The sequence below is a fragment of the Aristolochia californica genome, unplaced genomic scaffold (genome assembly GCF_029961685.1).
Source record: "Aristolochia californica isolate CCGP_79_NKW_82.1479 unplaced genomic scaffold, dmAriCali1.0.hap1 SCAF_11, whole genome shotgun sequence".
NCBI classification, from domain to species: Eukaryota; Viridiplantae; Streptophyta; class Magnoliopsida; order Piperales; family Aristolochiaceae; genus Aristolochia; species Aristolochia californica.
The window spans coordinates 24557587-24576530 of record NW_027181782.1 but is presented as its reverse complement, the minus strand read 5'-3'; the positions used below and the strand labels follow the sequence as shown (position 1 = coordinate 24576530).

The window sequence follows — 18944 nt, the reverse complement described above, 5'->3', positions numbered from 1 at the left end:
AACAGCAGGCCACGGACAACAACTAGGCCATCCAAGACCGTCTCATCTTGTACAAGCAATGGCTTTATCTTCCTGCCACTTCGATCTTACTACCCACCATTCTTTCCACCTATATGACAATACCCATGAAGGCCAGCAGAAGACTTATTTCCACCTTAGTCCCAACTTTTATTGGAAAGGAATGAAAAGAATGGTAGTTGACTACGTATCAGCCTGCCAAGTCTGCCAACGCAACAAATCAGAAACTTTATGTCCAGTAGGCTTATTCCAGCCACTTCAGCTCCCTACTCAGATTTGGGCCGATATTTCCATGGACTTCATTGATGGTCTTCCAAAATCTTCGGGTAAATCTATCATATTGGTGGTGGCTGATCATTTCTCCAAGTATGGGCATTTTCTTCCCTTATCACATCCTTATACAGCTTCTCATATAGCTCAAATTTTCATGGATCACATTGTCCGCCTTCCAGAATCCATCACCAGTGACAGAGATGCCATATTTACGAGTAACTTCTGGAAGGAGCTTTTCAAGCTACAAGGCACCAAGCTGTCTTTCTCCTCAGCTTACCACCCCCAATCAGATGGGCAAACCGAGGTAGTCAACCGTACTCTAGAAATGTATTTGAGTTTCTTGGTAGACGATCATCCCAAAACTCTGGTTCGTTGGCTGGCGTGGGCTGAATTTTGCTCCAATACTTCCTACCACACCGCTCTCAAGACCACTCCCTTCTAGGTGGTCTATGGTCCCTCACCTTGTCTCTTATATTGCTGGTTCTGCTCGGGTTGCTGCTATTGATCAGGCATTGGTGGAAAGAGACTGCATGTTAGCCCAGGTTCGAGCCAACTTACAATAGGCTCAGGCGCTCATGAAAAATACTTATGACAAGGGCCACCATGACCAATCTTATGCTCTAGGAGACTATGTGTGGCTGTGTCTTCATAAGTATCGCCAGTTGTCCCTCACTGCGTCCCAATGCAACAAACTCTCTCCCAAGTACTATGGGCCATTCCAAGTCTTGGAGCGCATCGGCAGCGTGGCTTACCGTCTCCAGCATCCTCCCGACACCCAAATTCATGATGTCTTCTATGTATCACTGCTAAAAAATTTCAAGGGTGACTCGCCAATGTTGCACACTCCTCTGCTGGCCCTTCATGATGGACGCGTCTTGCCCACTCCTGCTCACGTCTTCCAGGCTCGCCGCGTCAATGATTCTTGGGAAATCTTAGTTCAGTGGGCGGAGACGGATCCGGTGGAAGCCTCATGGGAACCATTGGTAGAATTTCAGGCCCTCTACCCCACCTTTGCGCTTGAGGACAAACTCTTTCTCCAGGAGGGGAGTGATGTTATGGAATCCATAGCATCTAGAGTCACTGCTAGACATAGGACTTAGTGGGTGTCATTTTCATGTCATGTTATGGGTTGGGTCTAATGTAAATTTCAGTATATGTGTGGGTCATGGCTAGGGAGGTTAGCGTTAGGTTTTGGGAAATGTAAAAGTTATAGTTTGGGAAAGGGTATGCTTTGGGGAAGAGTAGGAGTCATGGTGGGAAGTGAGTGGACGTCATGGGAAATGTATGGACGTCTTGAGAAATGTGGGGACGTCATGGGAAAGGGATTTGTTGGAAGATAAGATCAAGCCCAAACGACCAAGGAAGGCCCACATATGTAAGATTATTATAAGATGGGCCACATGACCAAGGAAGTCCCACAAGATGGGCCCAAACCCATAAGAAGTAGGACCCATAATGATTACCAAGAGTTGGCATCCTTATCACATCAGTTGGAAGATCAAGAAGGACTCACAAAAGTATCTTTATCTTAGGGTCACGACCAAAAAGTGTTTTAGTTTAAGTTATATTTATCTTTTATCAATATTGAGTTACTTAATTATGTTAGGACTTACCTTAAGTGTTAGAGTTTGGGTGTAATAGGAAAAAGGGTAGTTTTATTGTAATTGGACTCTACTACCTTCTTTTATTATAAATAGAGGTTTATGTACTCTGATTACAACAAGTTATTGATCTCAATGAAGTATTTCAATTTTCCATAAATTCAACATGGTATCAGAGCAGGTTCTATGAGTTGACTTGGTCAACTCATGGAGGTAATGTGATCCTTTTCTCTAAACCCTAAACCCTAGGTCTAGGTTTGTAGTTATTGTTTTTTTCAGTACCTATACCTGTAGTTTTTGTTGAAATTTTCACCCATATAAGTAGTTTTTCATACTGAAATTTATATATTTACAGAAATATATTTGAGTCTATTTTCCAAAGAAGAATGATTTGTTCCAATCGGAGTTATCTACAGAGAGATACCTATATTTGAATGAGTGAAGGTCAGATTGGGAAAAGGTTCGAGTAGCAACAGAAATCTTCAAATTCCAAGGTATTTTTTGCTACCAAGAACAAGAATTTATATGGAGAAATATATATCAAAAGAAATATATCTAAGTATATTCTTTTACCTATTCAACCAATTTTTTATCTGAGTTATGTAAAAAGAGAAATTGATAATTGAAGCAGCAAAGGTCAGATTGAAAAAGAGGTTCGAAAAGCAGCAGAAAGCCTCAACTTCTGAGGTATTTTAAGCTATGAAGAAAGAGACTTTATATGGATAATTATATATAAAGAGAATGGTATGTAAGTCTATTTTCTGAAATATTCAACCAATTCTCGGTATGATTTTTTTATAAGGAGATATTGATCTTGGAAGAGTCAATGGTCGTTTTGGAAAAACAGGAGGAACAGAACTTAGTTCAGTCAGATGACAGAGACTGAAAAATATCAGATTATTTATTTTATTTAATTATATTTAATGAAGTTAATTCATACTTGGATGAAATTTATTTAAGTCTAGTTTCATAAGGAAAATATTTCATGTCAATCTGATCTATATTGAAAGATATATTTGAATTGGAAGAATCAAAGGTCATGCTGGTATCTTGTTGTATTGAAAAATTCGAATTTATGCCGATTATTTTGCATCACTGTTTGAGTTGATATATCAGGAAAATATTTTGCATCACTATTTGGTGTGAGGGATTATTTACAAATCTCTGTTATTTGGGATTATTTCTACTTCTATGATAATTGGTTCAAGCTGGGATCACTGCCATTACCCCCCAGCTTGAGGGGGAGAAATAGAAGAAGAACTAGAAAAATGTATTTCATTCCTTATGTTGTGGATATTTTTATGTGACCAAAATATTAAAGAAAGGGGGAGCACAAAAGATGAAGCTTGTAAGAAAATAAGATCAAACCCAAACGACCAAGGAAGGCCCACATATGTAAGATTATTATAAGATGGGCCACATGACCATGGAAGGCCCACAAGATTGGCCCAAGCCCATAAGAAGTAGGACCCACAATGATTACCAAGAACTGGCATCCTTATCTCATCAGTTGGAAGATCAAGAAGGACTCACAAAAGTATCTTTATCTTAGGGTCACGACCAAAAAGAGTTTTAGTTTAAGTTATATTTATCTTTTATCAATATTGAGTTACTTAATTATGTTAGGACTTACCTTAAGTGTTAGAGTTTGGGTGTAATTGGGACAAGGGTAGTTTTATTGTAATTTGACTCTACTACCTTCCTCTATTATAAATAGAGGTTCATGTACTCTGATTACAACAAGTTATTGATCTCAATGAGTATTTCACTTTTCCATAAATTCAACAGGATTGGTTTGGAAATTGTATGGATGTCATGGTCCTTCTTGTTATAAGAAGGAAGGAAGTAAGAAGGAAAGTAAGCTTTGATCAATTAAATTAGTGCAAGGTCGGATTTTCCCTTTGAGGTCCAGGGTGAGCTTCCCTTCACAAGCTCAGTTATTTCTCCTCTCGTTAATTCTGTATTATAACTATTGCTCTATCAAAGAACTCCAAGTATCCTTCAATGTCGCACGTCAACCTGGAAGGAAGGAATGATCGTCGGGTGACTCAATCTATGGCGAAGGAACCTAACAGACACCAAAGTGTTACGGTCCTTGACCATAGACCTTGTCACTTGACAAAGTTAAGGATCGTTAGGGGGAATAGGGGCCGAACCAGTGCGGAAAGTCTTGCCTGGGCGACCTATCTTTGCCGAAAATGGTTAGGGAAGAGAGATTCATGAGGAGAAGAAACCAGGCTCATCAAAGGGAGACCTGAACCTTGGGTTCATCAAGGGGCACGCCGATCCTAGATTCCTTAGAGGAGAATGCTGATCTTGATTTGGGTGAAATTAGACTTGCTTTCTTTCCTTCTGTCAATCCTCTTAAGGCTAATCACGCCAAGGACCATAATACGAGTTTTTACAATACTGCCATTGATGGCTTACACGCTACCATGTACTGAATTAAATTAAACATACAAATCCTAAGTTACTTGAGTGATCCTCTGAGTCACCATCTGAGTCACCAACTTACCCGCGTCGCCTTTGGATGACTCGTTCGGCTATCGAGTCCATTACAAACCACAATTATTCGGAGTTGACCATGCAAAAGATACACAATTAAGTAACAAAAAAAAACTTGAAAACAACATTGAAGTAAGATATTGCATACCTTGAATGAGCACATTGTGGAGTGATTAAGTCTGACCAAAATTCTCTAATTAGAAGAAAATTTTGAAAAACCTCAGATTTGAGGTGAACATGAAACTCAATTCACGTAAATGCATGTGGAGATAATAGGAGAGAAAACAAGAAAAAAAAAAGATTTTTTGGCTGAATTGGCCTTTGGTGCTTTTGATATCGATATCTCAAAATATAAATCGTTTGATGTTCAAGAAAATAGACTCAAATATATTTAAATTGATACATAATTTGACTTATAAATATTTGTTCTTAAATCTTTTTATGAGCTCTTGATTTTTTTCGTTATGTAGCTTGACCCTTATCAACTTCCAATGTGAATATCTCCTTAAATATAGATCAGATTGACATGAAATTTATCCATATAAACTTATAATTCGATACCTTTCATCCGAGTTTAACTTTTCTTTATAAAATATGCTTCTTTTTAGAGAAAAAATCTGACAGATTTCCAACTCCATAATCTAGTAGAACTGAGTACTCTTTCTTCTTTGGCCAACATGACTTTTGACCATTATGAAATCTATATCTGCCTCTAAAAAACTCAGATTGCAAATTGGTTTGATAAGGTAGAAAATGGACTTACATATATTTATCCATATAAAGTCTCATTATTTATGACATAAAATGCCATGAAAGTTGAAGCTTTCTTTAGCTGCTCAAACCTCTTTTGTAATATGACCTTTGCTGCTTCAAATATTGATTTATCTTTGTAGAAAATTCCGATTGCCAAGATGACTTTTTATTTGGAAAGTAGGCTCAAATATATTTCCTTAAATATATATTTTTCAATATGAAAGCTTCATTTTTAATGCAAGAAAGCCAAAGAATCTACTGGTATTGGGACAAGAAATGAAGAAAAAAGGTAGATTATGAGTGTAAACTACAAGAGATGATAAACCATGAAAAGGATCACATCATCACCGTGGGTTGACCGAGTCAACTCACGAAACCCACTCTTATACCATTATAAATTTATGAAAAAGAGAAATACTATATTAACTTGTCGTAATTTGAGTGCATAAGCCTCTAATTATAATGAAACAGGTAGAATCCAATTACAATTAAACTACCCTTATCCCAGTTACACCCAAAATTAAACATTAAAAGATAAGTCTTGGAATAATTGAACAACAAAACATAAATAGAAGACTAACATAACTAAAACACCTTTAACTAAGACTCTTTTGTGAGCCCTCATTTTGTGAGACTCTTGTAAGACTCCACCATATTAATTTTGGCTCTATGAAAGTTCTTGTTGTGAGAGTCATGTAAGACTCTTCCATATGTGCTGTTCAACATTTAAAATTTTTAATTTCCGAATCCCATACTATTGAGATCTTCAACTTAGAGTATAGAAAAGAAGAAGGAAGGAGAAGGGGGAAGAAGTAAAGTAAGGTGATTGAAGAGAGAGGTAAAAATGGATGAGAGAGTGAGAGAGGGAGAGATGGACATGTAGAGGAGAGAAGAGGGGAGAATAAAGGTTGTGGAAGATATCCGAACCTTCCCCCTTAGTCTTTATTTATAAATATCAAGAGTACATAAATTACAAATATACATGTTATAATCACTTAGGATAAAAAATTTCCATGCTTTAAAAATCCATATAGTAAATTGGCAATGGAATGATTGATCAACATCGACCAATGATCGATCAACCAGAATAGCACATGCCAAAAATGTAAAGCATGATTGATTAGCCAAGGTCAATTAATCAATTATCCAAAACATGGAAAAACTATAAAGCATGATGGATCAACCCATTTGGATTGATCGATCGATATAGTATTGGCAAAGAGTATTCATGTTGATTGATTGATCAACTAAGTGACTAATTGATCATACAAAACTTTGCCAATTAGGGACGTAAATCATGATCAAACAAAGCAAAGTAATTGAATGATCATACTTGTTATGCAATGCCAGTGGGAATTTTGGTTGATCAATCATACCATGTACATTGATCAATCAATTTAAAATGCTAGTTCCAAAGGAAAGATACCAATCGATCATACCATCGATCAATAATTCATATTCACAGAGAAAAATACTCATTACACACGATTGATCGACCAACCACTTTACACTGATCGATCAATATGAACTTAACTTTTTGTAAATGGGCAGACATGGCTAGTTTGGCATGGGGAACTTATAAATACCTCATCAAACCTCCCATTGAGAAATTAATGAGCTTTTATTGGCATACCTACTTGTATTTTTTCTCAATCCTTTGAAAATCTTTCCTAAGTGCATTTTTGGGAAATGTTGGAAGATATTGTGTAATTATGGTGTGATTGATGTAATTAGTTTATATTTATTGTCTCTTTTCACTTTTACTAGGTTGAAGGGATAATTATAATATTAACTTTTATCAGTTATAAATAGAGCTTAAGGGGGAGGGTTTGGACATAAGTCTATAACAGCATTCTTCCTCCTCTTTTCATCCCCAATGTGTTCTTCTTCTCTCTCCATGATATAATCCATGGAGTCCTGAAGATCAACATGGTATTAGATCATTGATTTTATGGACTCATAACTATGGTGTTTTAGAATTCCAATCTTGCTACCTAAGTTTATTTCTGTTGCCAATTCAAGTTGCTATACCCATATCTCATAATTCTTTTTGATGTTGCCAACGTTGCTGGTTTTTCCGTTGGGAAGATTGCCTCCCAAGTTGGTAATTTTCTTATTTCTGAGTCACTCTGCTGGATCTGAACCAGTGACTTGAGAGATATTGTTTCATTAGCAACCTGAGAATCATATTGATACTGTTAACTAGGGTTGACTAGGGTCGAGTTGACTCAGAACTCAAAGCAGCTACTCTTCGTCACATATTACATCAACCTTTGGAAGAAAGTCTGTCGACATCTCATGGTCATCATTGCTCCCTTCTTCATGAATTACAGTAACCTTTGGAAGAAAGGTTGTTGACATCACAGGGCTGAAATGCTATCATAATGCTATCGTACTAAACCGGGATTTTAGAATAACTTGTTAACTGCTGCTTCCTTTCCATTTCAGAAGCAGTGGTTGGTCCAACTTCTCTCATGGAGAACGTGGAGCAACTTCTGTTTCAGAAGTTATGACCCACATCCCACTCATTGAAAGTTACAAGAAGACAAGAAGCTTGATGGAAGCTTGGCTTATAAATACATTGTTTGGTCCCCAATCTCATACACAGAGTGATCAGAAAGCGGAAGAACCAAATAGAAGTAGTGACTGGCGGTGATTTTATCGAATCTAATTGTATGGAGAGAGGTAAGATTGGGCTTCATTTTATATTTATTCAATGAATTTCATGGCGTTAATTAGAAATTCATGTTAGCTTAAAGTTGGTATCAGAGCAATTAACTTTGATCCTACGTGTCGATTCCATTTGAGCCATAAGTTTTTGCTCTCTATATAAATAAATTCTCTATTCTCTCACTACGTGTGACAGACAGGCTCTTGCATCGGTCGAAATACATCAGAGCCAGTGCCGGCGACCATTCCAAACAGTTTGTTGATGTTGACATCGTACAGAAAGCCGGTACCAACAGTTGCTGTGCGCTCTTTGTGCTCATTGCGCGTGACAGTCGGTGGCTCTCGTGTCGCTCTCGCATCGCTGTAAAGCATCAGAGCCAACGTTGGCGACCATTCTGACAGGTTTTCCAGCTTTGACGACATTTAGGAACGTCGATGGAATACCGACAAACCGAATTTCTGTGTGCGGTTGGAGGTTGAAGACGACCTCTTGCACGCAAAAACATAAAATTAAATTTATAAGATATTTTTTAATAACGGGCAAGTTGTTTCAGTCTGAGTCATCTGCCACTTGCCGTTCCAACTTGGAAATCGAGTCGCATGTCGGGCGACTCGGTGTAAATAAAAAAAATGGTCCGGGTTGACTCGAACGGGTTGAGTTGGTTCACCGTTCAACCTCGCATAAGCGAGTCGCCCGATAGAGGACCAAGCCAACTCGATTCTCTAAATTAACTCTTGTGCCAGCGGGATTTGAACCCGTGTGCTGCAATGAAATTCGGCGCCAGTTACCATTCGGCCACTGGCCGTCATGTGTCAAATAAGTGGTATTTTATCTAGTTATTTCCTGTAATGGTTTTTTATGCATTCCAGGCATATAGTTAAATGCACGAAATTAAAGGTTATGCATAATATTAAAGTTTTTAATTATGCATATATTATGAGAATATTTTGTGCATAATGATAACTTGTTAAGTGTAAATTAAAATTATGCAATTCATGCTATTCTCATGAAAATTTTGCATTATGTGATTTAATGTCTAGTGATCCATATAATTTTTTTTATTAATTAGAGAGTAGCCACAACATCTTTAATTGAATAGAAATTATATATTATGATTAGGACCACATAAAGAATATTAGTCATTAATTGTAACTAATTTTAATTAATAAAATAAATATTATCCCACAAGAATTTTTATTATACTTGAGTTTATTAGTTAGGATAAAACATCAAGTTATTCATAATTTAGCCACAAAAATTATGAACTCATAAATAATTTGATAGTTTATCACAAAGTTTAATCATAAATAAAATGTAGATATTAATTGTAATTAATTCTACTTAATATAATAAATTTTATTCCACATGAATTTTTTATATATTTGAGTTTATTAATTAGGTTAAAATATCAAATTATTCATAATTTACCTACGAGAATTATGAATTCATAAATAATTTGATAGTTTTATCATAAAGTTTAATCATAAAGCATAATTGAATATGCATGAATTAAAACTTTTTGTCCACAAGCATTTTTTATGTCAATAGATTCAATTTTTAATCATGATTTACATTGGTAAAGGATGATATTTATTTAGGCCTCAGTTTTAACATAAGCATGTAATTTGTTTATGCAGTTTTACAACTTACAAATTTCTCTTATATTCATTGTGATAGCCCTAAACCTTAACGGAGATAACTATAAGGTCTGGAGGGAGAGAATTTTTCTTCATTTAGGGTAGATGGACATAGACTATGCTATTAGGAAAGACGAACCACCAACAATTACTAATACCAGCATTGCAGTTGAAATCACGCTTTATGAACTATGGGAGCGATCTAATAGCCTCAACATAATGTTCATTAAGACTATAATTTCTGATGGTATTCGTGGTTCTGTTAGCCATCATGAAAAGGTCAAAGACTTGCTAAAAGCCATTGATGAGCAATTTGTTACTTCAAACAAGGCATTAGCAAGCACCATAATCATGAAGCTCTCATCCCCATGGCTCATCAATATACGAGGTGTGCGCGATCACATCATGCAAATGAGGGATATTGCGCCTCAATTGAAGAAACTCGAGGTTGACATGTCAGAATCTTTCCTAGTGCACTACATCCTTAATACCCTTCAGCACCAATATGGACCTTTCAAAATCTCCTACAAAACACATAAGGATAAATGGTCAATTAATGAACTTTTGACCATGTGTGTTGAAGAGGAAGGGAGACTGGTGATGGAACAAGGAGAAAATGCCATGCTGGCAATGCATGGAAAGGGAAAATACCAAGCCAAACTGAAAGGGAAGGGTAAAATACCCCCCCCCCCCCCCCCCCCCCCCCCCCCCCCCGGGAAGCTAGTATTAAGAAAGATTCCAAGTGTTTCTTCTATAAAAGAAGGGACACATGAAGAAGGAATGCACCAAGTTTCAAAAATGGCTTGGGAACAAAGGTAATCCAACCTCATTAGTTTGTTATGATTCTAATGTGGTTAATGTCAATATTAAAACATTGTGGATTGATTCTGGATCAACAATCCACATCTCTAAATCCTTGTAGGGTTTGCAAAGCCTAAGGAAACCAGTGGGAAGTGAGCATAACATCTTCTCGGGAGACAAGAAGAGCTCACATGTGGAAGCTATATGAACTTGCTATTTAAATTTAAGTAGTGGATTTGTTTGAAAATTAGATAAGACCTTTTATGTTCCAAGTTTTTTTAGAAACTTGATTTCTGTTTCAAGGCTTGTACCTTATGGATATTCCTTTAATTTTTTAGACTCATATTTCAATTAATATTATAAGTCTGATTGTGTTGGGAATGGTACTTTGTCTGATGGTCTTTATCGCATCAATTTACAAAATAATGCCACTTATGATTCAATGCATGTTCAAACTGGTAATAAAAGAGGTGTTATTAACGAGAATTCCTCTACATTGTGGCACTAGAGATTAGGTCATATCTCCATAGATAGAATTAAAATATTAGTAAATGAAGGGGTACTTAAAACAAGAATCCCACCAATGGTATTTGAAATTCCATAATGTAATTTCTTCATTCGGTTTTGTAGAAAACATTATGGATCAATGTATATACCAGAAAGTCAGTGGGAGTAAAATCTATTTTCTTGTTTTATATGTGGATGACATTTTTCTAGCAACCAATGATAAGGGTTTTTTGAGGTGAAACAATTTCTCTCTAAAAATTTTGATATGAAGGATATGGGTGAGGCATCTTATGTCATTCGCATTAAGAATCATAGAGACAAATTTTGAGGTCTCAGGAAACCTTTATTAATTAAGTTTTAGAGAGATTTCAGATGAAGGATTGTTCACCAAGTGTAGCTCCCATTGTGAAGGGTGATAGGTTCAATTTGAACCAATGCCCGAAGAACGATCTTGAAAGGGAAAAAATTAAGGACATTCCATATGCTTCTGTTGTCGGAAGCCTAATGTATGTTCAAGTTTGCACAAGACCTGATATTCCATTTGTTGTCAAAAAGTTGGGACGATATCAGAGTAATCCGAGGTTAGACCACTAGAGAGCTGCAAAGAAATTAATGAGGTACCTTCAAGGAACCAAAGACTACATGTTGATGTATAGAGAGACGAATAATCTAGTAGTAATTGGTTACTCAGATTCTGACTTTGTTGGCTGTATTGATTCCCGCAAATCAACATCAGGATACATTTTCTTGATGGCCAATGGAGCTCTATCATGGAGGAGTGCCAAACAGACTTTGACTGCCACGTCGACTATGGAAGCCGAATTAGTTTCCTATTTTGAGGCTACTTCACATGGTGTATGGCTTAAGAGTTTCATTTCTGGCTTAGGATTATGGATTCTATCGCCATTGAGAATGTATTGCGACAATTCAACTGCTATTTTTATGGCCAAGAACAACAATAGTGGAAGTTGAAGTAAACACATCAACATAAAGTATTTGTCCATAAGAGAATTTATTTAAGAAAAGAAAGTGGTCATTAAGCACGTAAGCACTGAATTAATGATAACTGATCCTTTGACTGCGGGCATGCCACCTTTATATTCAAGGATCATGTCGTGAATATGGGACTTTATGTAATTTTTCATTGTATGAACAATGTTATTTTAGTAAAATTTTTAATTTTTGTGATGTTTTTCTCATATTTATGTGAACCTTAATTTTGAGAAAAGTCATCTGTGTTGGACCAAGAATAAACATAGGGTTTAATCATAAAGTATAAGAAATAAATAAATTGTAATACATGGAAGGTAATACTCGACATCAGAGGACCTATCGCCATGATCCATGTATTTATTACTTATATTTAGATTATTGATGAGATTTAGATTAAACTAGAAGTGTGGACCGAGTGGGAGAATGTTAACTACTGCTTCCTTTTTTTTTCGGAAGCAGTGGTTGGTCCAACTTCTCTCATGGAGAACGTGGACCAACTTCTGTTTTGGAAGTTATGACCCATGTCCCATCCATCGGCAGTTATAAGAAGCTGAGAAACTTGATGGAAGCTTGGCTTATAAATACACTATTTGGTCCCTAATCTTGTTCACTGACTCAACCCTTCAGTTTACACCATCACAAAGAGTGATCAGAGAGCAGAAGAGCCAAACAGAAGGAGTGTCCAGCGGTGATTTTTATGGAATCTGATCTATGGAGGGAGGTAAGATTTCAGGCTTCAGTTTATATTTATTCAATTAATTTCATGCGGTTAATTAGAAATTCATGTTAGCTTACATAACGAACCGGAACACAAGAAATTGGTATTACTGATCGAGCCGCCAATGGGGAGATTCCTGATGAAGAAGAGAGCTCTCTGGTCATCGGTAATTGTTGCCATTGCTGTCGTCAGTTCCTATTTTGTTGTCTTTGATGTTGTTTCCCCTTTTTCCTGTTGTTCTCTAGATGATATGGCATTCTACTACAAAGGAAGTTTCGTCTTCAATTAAGCGCTAGAGTGCCTCGTAATTTTCTCTCATAGCTGGCAATCCGATTTCCGGCCAGCATCTATCTTATTTCTGGAAGTAATGAGCTGGCTCTTGTCTTCTCTGTTGCTGCATTGCTGTATCGATGATCTCTTTTGGAAAACCTTTTTGCTCCCATATAATCTGTTTTGAACGTTGTGTATCCTCGATATATTGGGATATTACCATATTGCTAGTCGATGCTAATTTATTTCTAGAATTTCTCAAGCTGCAATTACATGGTCTGATTTCTACATGAATCTCGCTGCTATTTTCAGAAATTCATCTTGTTGTCGTCCTTAATCTGCTGACATTACATTGATAATTTAAACCAGAAGGGTACTGATTATATCTCGATTATTATCCTTGTTCTAAGTGATTGAAGGCATTACATCTCGGTGACGTTCAAACTCTGCTATCTTTGAATGATTCCACCGAGTTATCACCAAGTTACCTACTGTTGATTTATTTGTGTCCTTTTTCACTTTCTTTGTCGAGTTTGAATTTAATCTATCGGGTTCATCACCTGCTTTGTTGTTGTTTATAGAGGACAAAGACTCGTCAACTATCTCTGATTCTGAAGAGCAGTGCTCGTCCGCCAACTTGGACTCGACTCAATCTTGACTTATACCTGATCGGACCGAGTCGACTCGGACCGAGTCAGATCGGACTCGAGTCAACCTAACTCATGCCACTTGCTCCCTGCCTCTGGTATAATGGTCTAGGTCCCGAGGTCTATACTGATTCTTCCCACGACTCGGCTTTATTGGTCTAACACCAACTCGACAAATCAACAAGATAGAGAGAGCCAAACCATGAAAAATTCTTGCACTTCTTTCTCACTCTATCTCCTTGCATACATACTAGTCAAGCTCCTAACCTCTACAGTGGAAGCTTGGAACTCGCAAAGGAGAAGGATATCCCTCCAATTTACAAGGGTGTAAGTTTTTACCTTTCTTTGTAATTTTCATTTTCTGATAGGTTAATCTAGAACCTAGATAAATCCATATAGAAAGAGCCTACGAGAGCTAGAATCTTGCTAACATCTTGAGGAGGTTATATTTTTGATCGTGTACTTTAGCATACATGTGGCTTAAAAGAGAGTCATAATCTCTTTTGTGTATTTTCAGCTAATATGGCTATCAACAGTAGAATTTCCGAAGCATGGGTTCTTGGGCTGTGAATACCAATAGGGAAACATCGGTTAGAAAACATTTGGTTTTAAATTTGTGGTATGTGAATTTTTACTTATTTTATTTTCATGTTAACTTGATTTTTTCTTCCACACCTTAAGTTTTTAAACTTGTAATTTCTCAATTCACCATCCTTTTGAGAAGCCACCTAGGCCAACAAAAATGGCCCAATTTCAAGGCACAATAAAGAGACTACTGAATTTTTAAGGGAAACTCAAACACACATCACCTCTTGGGTGAAGAACAAAATACTTGACTCAAGCTAGATGTTGGATATACTCCTATACTTTTTAGGTAGTGCGTCTAGGCATTGCTATAAACTGATGAAAACACAAGTTGATAAATTGAATATATACTAGCTAGAGGAAAACAACTTATCGGAAAGAGGTGACTATGCAACATTCAAACTTTGAAACAAATCTAGAATGTGTCCTTAAAAAAAACTAGGGGAGACTATAATGATAAAACTGAAATAACTTAACAAATTTTACCAAGTAGGACTTTTGGGGGGTGGCCACAATTTTTTGGAGATGACAATGCGGAAAATACACAACCAAGTACCAAAAATACAAAAATTAAAAACAACATCAAAGAAAAATATCAATACTTTGAATGAGCACATCATGGAATGATTAAGATTGACAAAAAATATTTGTTTAGTAGAGAATTTTTCGTAAAAAAGCTAGGACTCTAGAAGAAAAGGAAATTCAATTCATGTCATTGCATGGAGAGCTAATAGGGGAGAAAATAGGAAAAAGAGAGATTTTTGGTAGAGCTAACCTTCAGTATGTATGATATGGATATCTCTCATAATATAGCTTAGAATCACAACCAATTTGTTTCTAAAAAAACTAGACTCAAAGAGATTTAACTTGATACGTAAAATGACTTAAAAATCTTCGTTATTGAATCTTTGATGGTTGATTGATTTGCATCATTTTGTAGCTTGAACCCTTGCTGACTCCAATGAGCATATCTCCTTACATATAGATCAAATTGACATGAAAGGTACTCCTTCTGAAACTAGACTTTGATATATTTTATTAAAATATTGTATTTGTTCATGAAATATACCTACTTTTGGAGAAAGAATCTGATAGATTCCGAACTCTATAATTTGGCCTAACTAAGTACTCTTTCTTCTTTGGTTAACATGATCATTGACTCTTCAGAAAAAAATACTTTATTGATTTATTATAATTTGAGTACAATGAACCTCTATTTATGATAGAGGAAACAAGTAAAATCCAATTACATGTAGACTACTCTTGGCCCAATTACACCCAAAGTTAAACACTAAAAGATAAGTCCTAGAACATTTGAACAACTAAATATAAATAGAAGGCTAGCATAACTAAAACACCTGTAACTGAGACTCTTCTATGAGACCTTATCCTATGAGACTCATGTAAGACTACACCATATTAATTCAGGATTTGTGAGACTTCTTGATGTGATAGTCATTTAAGACTCTTCCATACCTACTCTTCAACACTAACCGAGAAGGAGGAACTCCATCCTCAAGAAAGATCCAAAGAATAAGAAGAAATGGGTTTTGATCTCTATTTGGGGTGCTATAGAAGAGGATTCCAACCATTTCTAGAAGGAAGAAAGTGAATTGGGTCTCATGGGTAGTGAAGACGATGACGAATCGACCACTTCAAAAGAGGTACGTGACTCAGACTATGAACATGAATTATAATTACTTTTAGAAAAGTCAATTCATAGTCTAAATAAATATAAGGAAAAATTGAAATGCTCAAATACATAAGATTACAAAACACAAAGTGCGAGCTCATCGTCTTGAGGGACACAAATGAAAACCTTGTGGTTCATGCTTTAAGGCAAATCGGTGTGATAGGTAGGCTCTCTTGTGATAGGTTAGCATTTGATAATAAGAGCATTGAACCTAAGAAACAACTCAAAGTGCTATCAAAGAAGAACACACCGAGGAGTAAAATTGGCAAGAACAAGAAAAAACAAAACATGAAGTGCTCTCTCATTCCTCATATTCGATCCACTATTGCAGTGAAGTGGGACACTTTCCCACATTTTCCAAATTAGGAATGGCAAAGGCATAAATAAAAAGATGGGTACCCAAAGTAACCAATAAGGTTGCGGTAACCCACAAAACCATGGTCAAACAAATTTGGATGCCCTAATAACCTAGCACTTCATATGTTATCCCAAATAGACCAAACTCAAAATGGATCTTTAAGGGTTAAATCTCTTGTGATTTAGATTTGTCTAGGAGCCAAGGCACCAAAGAGTGTATGGATTTTGGATAACGATTGCTCGAGGTACAATACCGGTGATAAGAAGAATTTTGTAGAAGTCAAAATAAAAGACAATGGTCAAGTAACATTTGGATACAATAGTAAAGGTAACATCAAAGGAATTGGTAAAATCGGTACCTCAAGCTCTTTCATATCCAATGTTTATTATGTAGATGGGTTGATGCATGATTTAATTAGAATTAGTCAATTTTGTGATAAAGGAAATAAAGTGTCATTTGAAAAGGACAAATGCTTAGTAAAGAATGAAAACGATGAACTAGTGTTAGAGGGACATAGAAAGAGAAACTTTTATGTTGTGAACATAGTTGATTTACCCTCAAATAGTGCCATCTATTTGGGTGAAAACATCGATGAATCTTGCTTATGGCATAAGAGATTAGGACACATAGGAATAGATTCCCTGAATAAACTAGTTAATAAAAACCTAGTGTGAGGACTACCGAACCAAAAAATTTTAAGAGAGAAACCTTGTGATGATGGCCACCTTGGAAAGCAACAAAAAAACTCTTTCAAGGCTAAGAACATAGTCTCAATTTCTTCAACTAATCCACATGGATTTAGTTGGACCTACTTGAACCTTAAGCTTAAACAGAATGCGTCTCACTTTAGCTGTTCTAGATGACTATTCTAGGTTTAGATGAATATATTTCCAAGGTCATAAGGATGATACTTTTCCAGACTTTAAAAAATTACGTGAAAAAAGTTCTATAAGAGCATTTTTTTAGCATTACCAAAATTAAGAGTGACCATGTTATGGACTCTATAGAATCACGAGTTACCAACAGGCGTAGGAATTAATGAATTTGTTTTTCAATTTCCATGTAATTGTTTTTGGTTTGGTTTTGTCTTTGGTTTGGGTTGGTTTAGCATTTATTGGTTTGAACCATTGACCCAAGGGGTCTTTAGTGTTTTGGGCGTCCTCAACCCTATTTAAGGGGACGGCTAGGGTAATGAGAGATATGAATTGAGTCAACTTTAGCTAGAGTAAATTATATAAATAGGTCAAGAGCTCCTTCAAGTACTCTCCCATTTTCCCCCAATTCTTTTCTAAAATTCTCCTTTCTGAAATTCAATCTCCATCATTCCATCATTCCATCTCAACGTAAAGCAAGGTAATGGAAGGAAGAGAAGAGAGGAGGGTGACAAGATCCATGGCTCGTGAGGATCCTAACAACGTGGTATCAGACAGGTCCACCCTCAATGATTCCTCTTCTCCAGAGGATATACATCAAGTACTTTCAGAACTTCAACAACGATCCACTCTTCAAGGTACTGAAATTTCTCACATCAATAATACATTACATACGCTGGAATCATCTCTCCAAACAGTCATCCGACAACTTGCTGCACTTCAAGCACCAACGCCACCACCAGCCACCAATTTTCAATCACAACCAGTACATCACCAACAATTCACGCCACCACCAAATCCACCCCTGCGCCAACCACCGGTTCCCATGGCTACTCACGCACAAGGACCGTCCACGGTTCTAAGGTACTTTAAACTTAACTTTCCTACATATGATGGCTCTAAAGATCCTTGACTGTGGTTCACAAAATGTGAACAATTCTTCTATCATCAACAAACGGTGGAAATGGACAAGGTTACATTGGCCGCCTACCACCTGCTCGATGAAGAGCTCATGTGGTTCCATCACTACCGAAATGTCCATTCCACTCAGGATTGGCTGCACTTTAAACATGCTTGCCAGTTGAGGTTTGGACCTTCAGCTAGCAGCAACCCAGTGGGGGAATTGATCAACTATAAACAGACAGGCACCTTAGAAGTTTACCAAAAAACGTTCCAAGAAAGTTGGCCCGAGCCAGTGAATTTGTTCCTCCTCACCTACATGTTCAGATTTTTAATGCTGGATTGACAGAGGCGGTTAGATTGGAAGTGGAATTACTTGGTCCGACAGATTTGGACTCAACAATGAATTATGCCAGAGCTATGGAACACAAACAGAGAGTTCTAAAAGAGTCGTTACACCGAAAACCATTTTGGAACAACAGAATACAGGGTACTGCATTTGGTCCACAGTTTGGGTCCTCTGCCCCCAACCGAGCAGATCAGTCTACCAGTGTGCCTCCACACACTATGCCACGTAAACTTTTGACTAAACAGGAAATGGAAGCTAGAAAGGCCAAAGGCCTATGTGTTAATTGTGACGAACAATTCCTTCCAGGACATACCTGTAAACGCTTATTCAGTATTGAACTGTTGGAAGAAGATTCAAAAGATCTTCCTGAAAATGAATTTGTTGAAGAGGTACAGCAAGAACCAGAGCTCTCCCTCCATGCCATGCATGGCCTGCGTAGTTCTAATACCATGCAGGTAAAGGCCCGGTTACATCATCTCATGCTACTTGCTTTAGTTGATTCGGGCAGCACACATAATTTTATCGGTGAACCAGCCGTGCAACAATTGGGTTTGGAAATTCAACAGCAAAGGGGACTCTCGGTTTCAGTGGCCAATGGGGCTAAAATTTCAAGTGTGGGGTTATGTGCAAACACCCCTTTCACCATTGAGGGACATTCCTTTCAGGCAGATTTACTAGTCATTCCCTTGGCTGGATTTGATTTGGTGCTCGGGGTCAAATGGCTTCAGTTATTAGGACCTATATTATGGGACTTTCAGGCTCGGACTATGACATTTATAGCAGCACAGGGTCA

General features: G+C 36.9%; 1 protein-coding gene across 1 annotated transcript; it reads left to right on the top strand.

Annotated features, from left to right (window-relative positions):
* Positions 1 to 310: 310 nt before the first annotated feature.
* Positions 311 to 1391, top strand: LOC137943659 (uncharacterized). The gene is made up of 3 exons (XM_068789102.1): positions 311 to 618; positions 734 to 833; positions 945 to 1391. Exons 1-3 carry the CDS (start codon positions 311 to 313, stop codon positions 1389 to 1391), a joined length of 855 nt encoding a protein of 284 aa, XP_068645203.1.
* The last annotated feature ends 17553 nt before the right edge of the window (positions 1392 to 18944 follow it).

Coding starts and splice junctions, on each gene's coding strand:
- LOC137943659 (XM_068789102.1), top strand. CDS start 311: ATGGACTTCATTGATGGTCTTCCAAAATCTTCGGGTAAATCTATCATA. Junction 619..733: donor GTCAACCGTACTCTAGAAAT/GTATTTGAGTTT, acceptor ACTCCCTTCTAG/GTGGTCTATGGTCCCTCACC. Junction 834..944: donor GAGACTGCATGTTAGCCCAG/GTTCGAGCCAAC, acceptor TGTCTTCATAAG/TATCGCCAGTTGTCCCTCAC.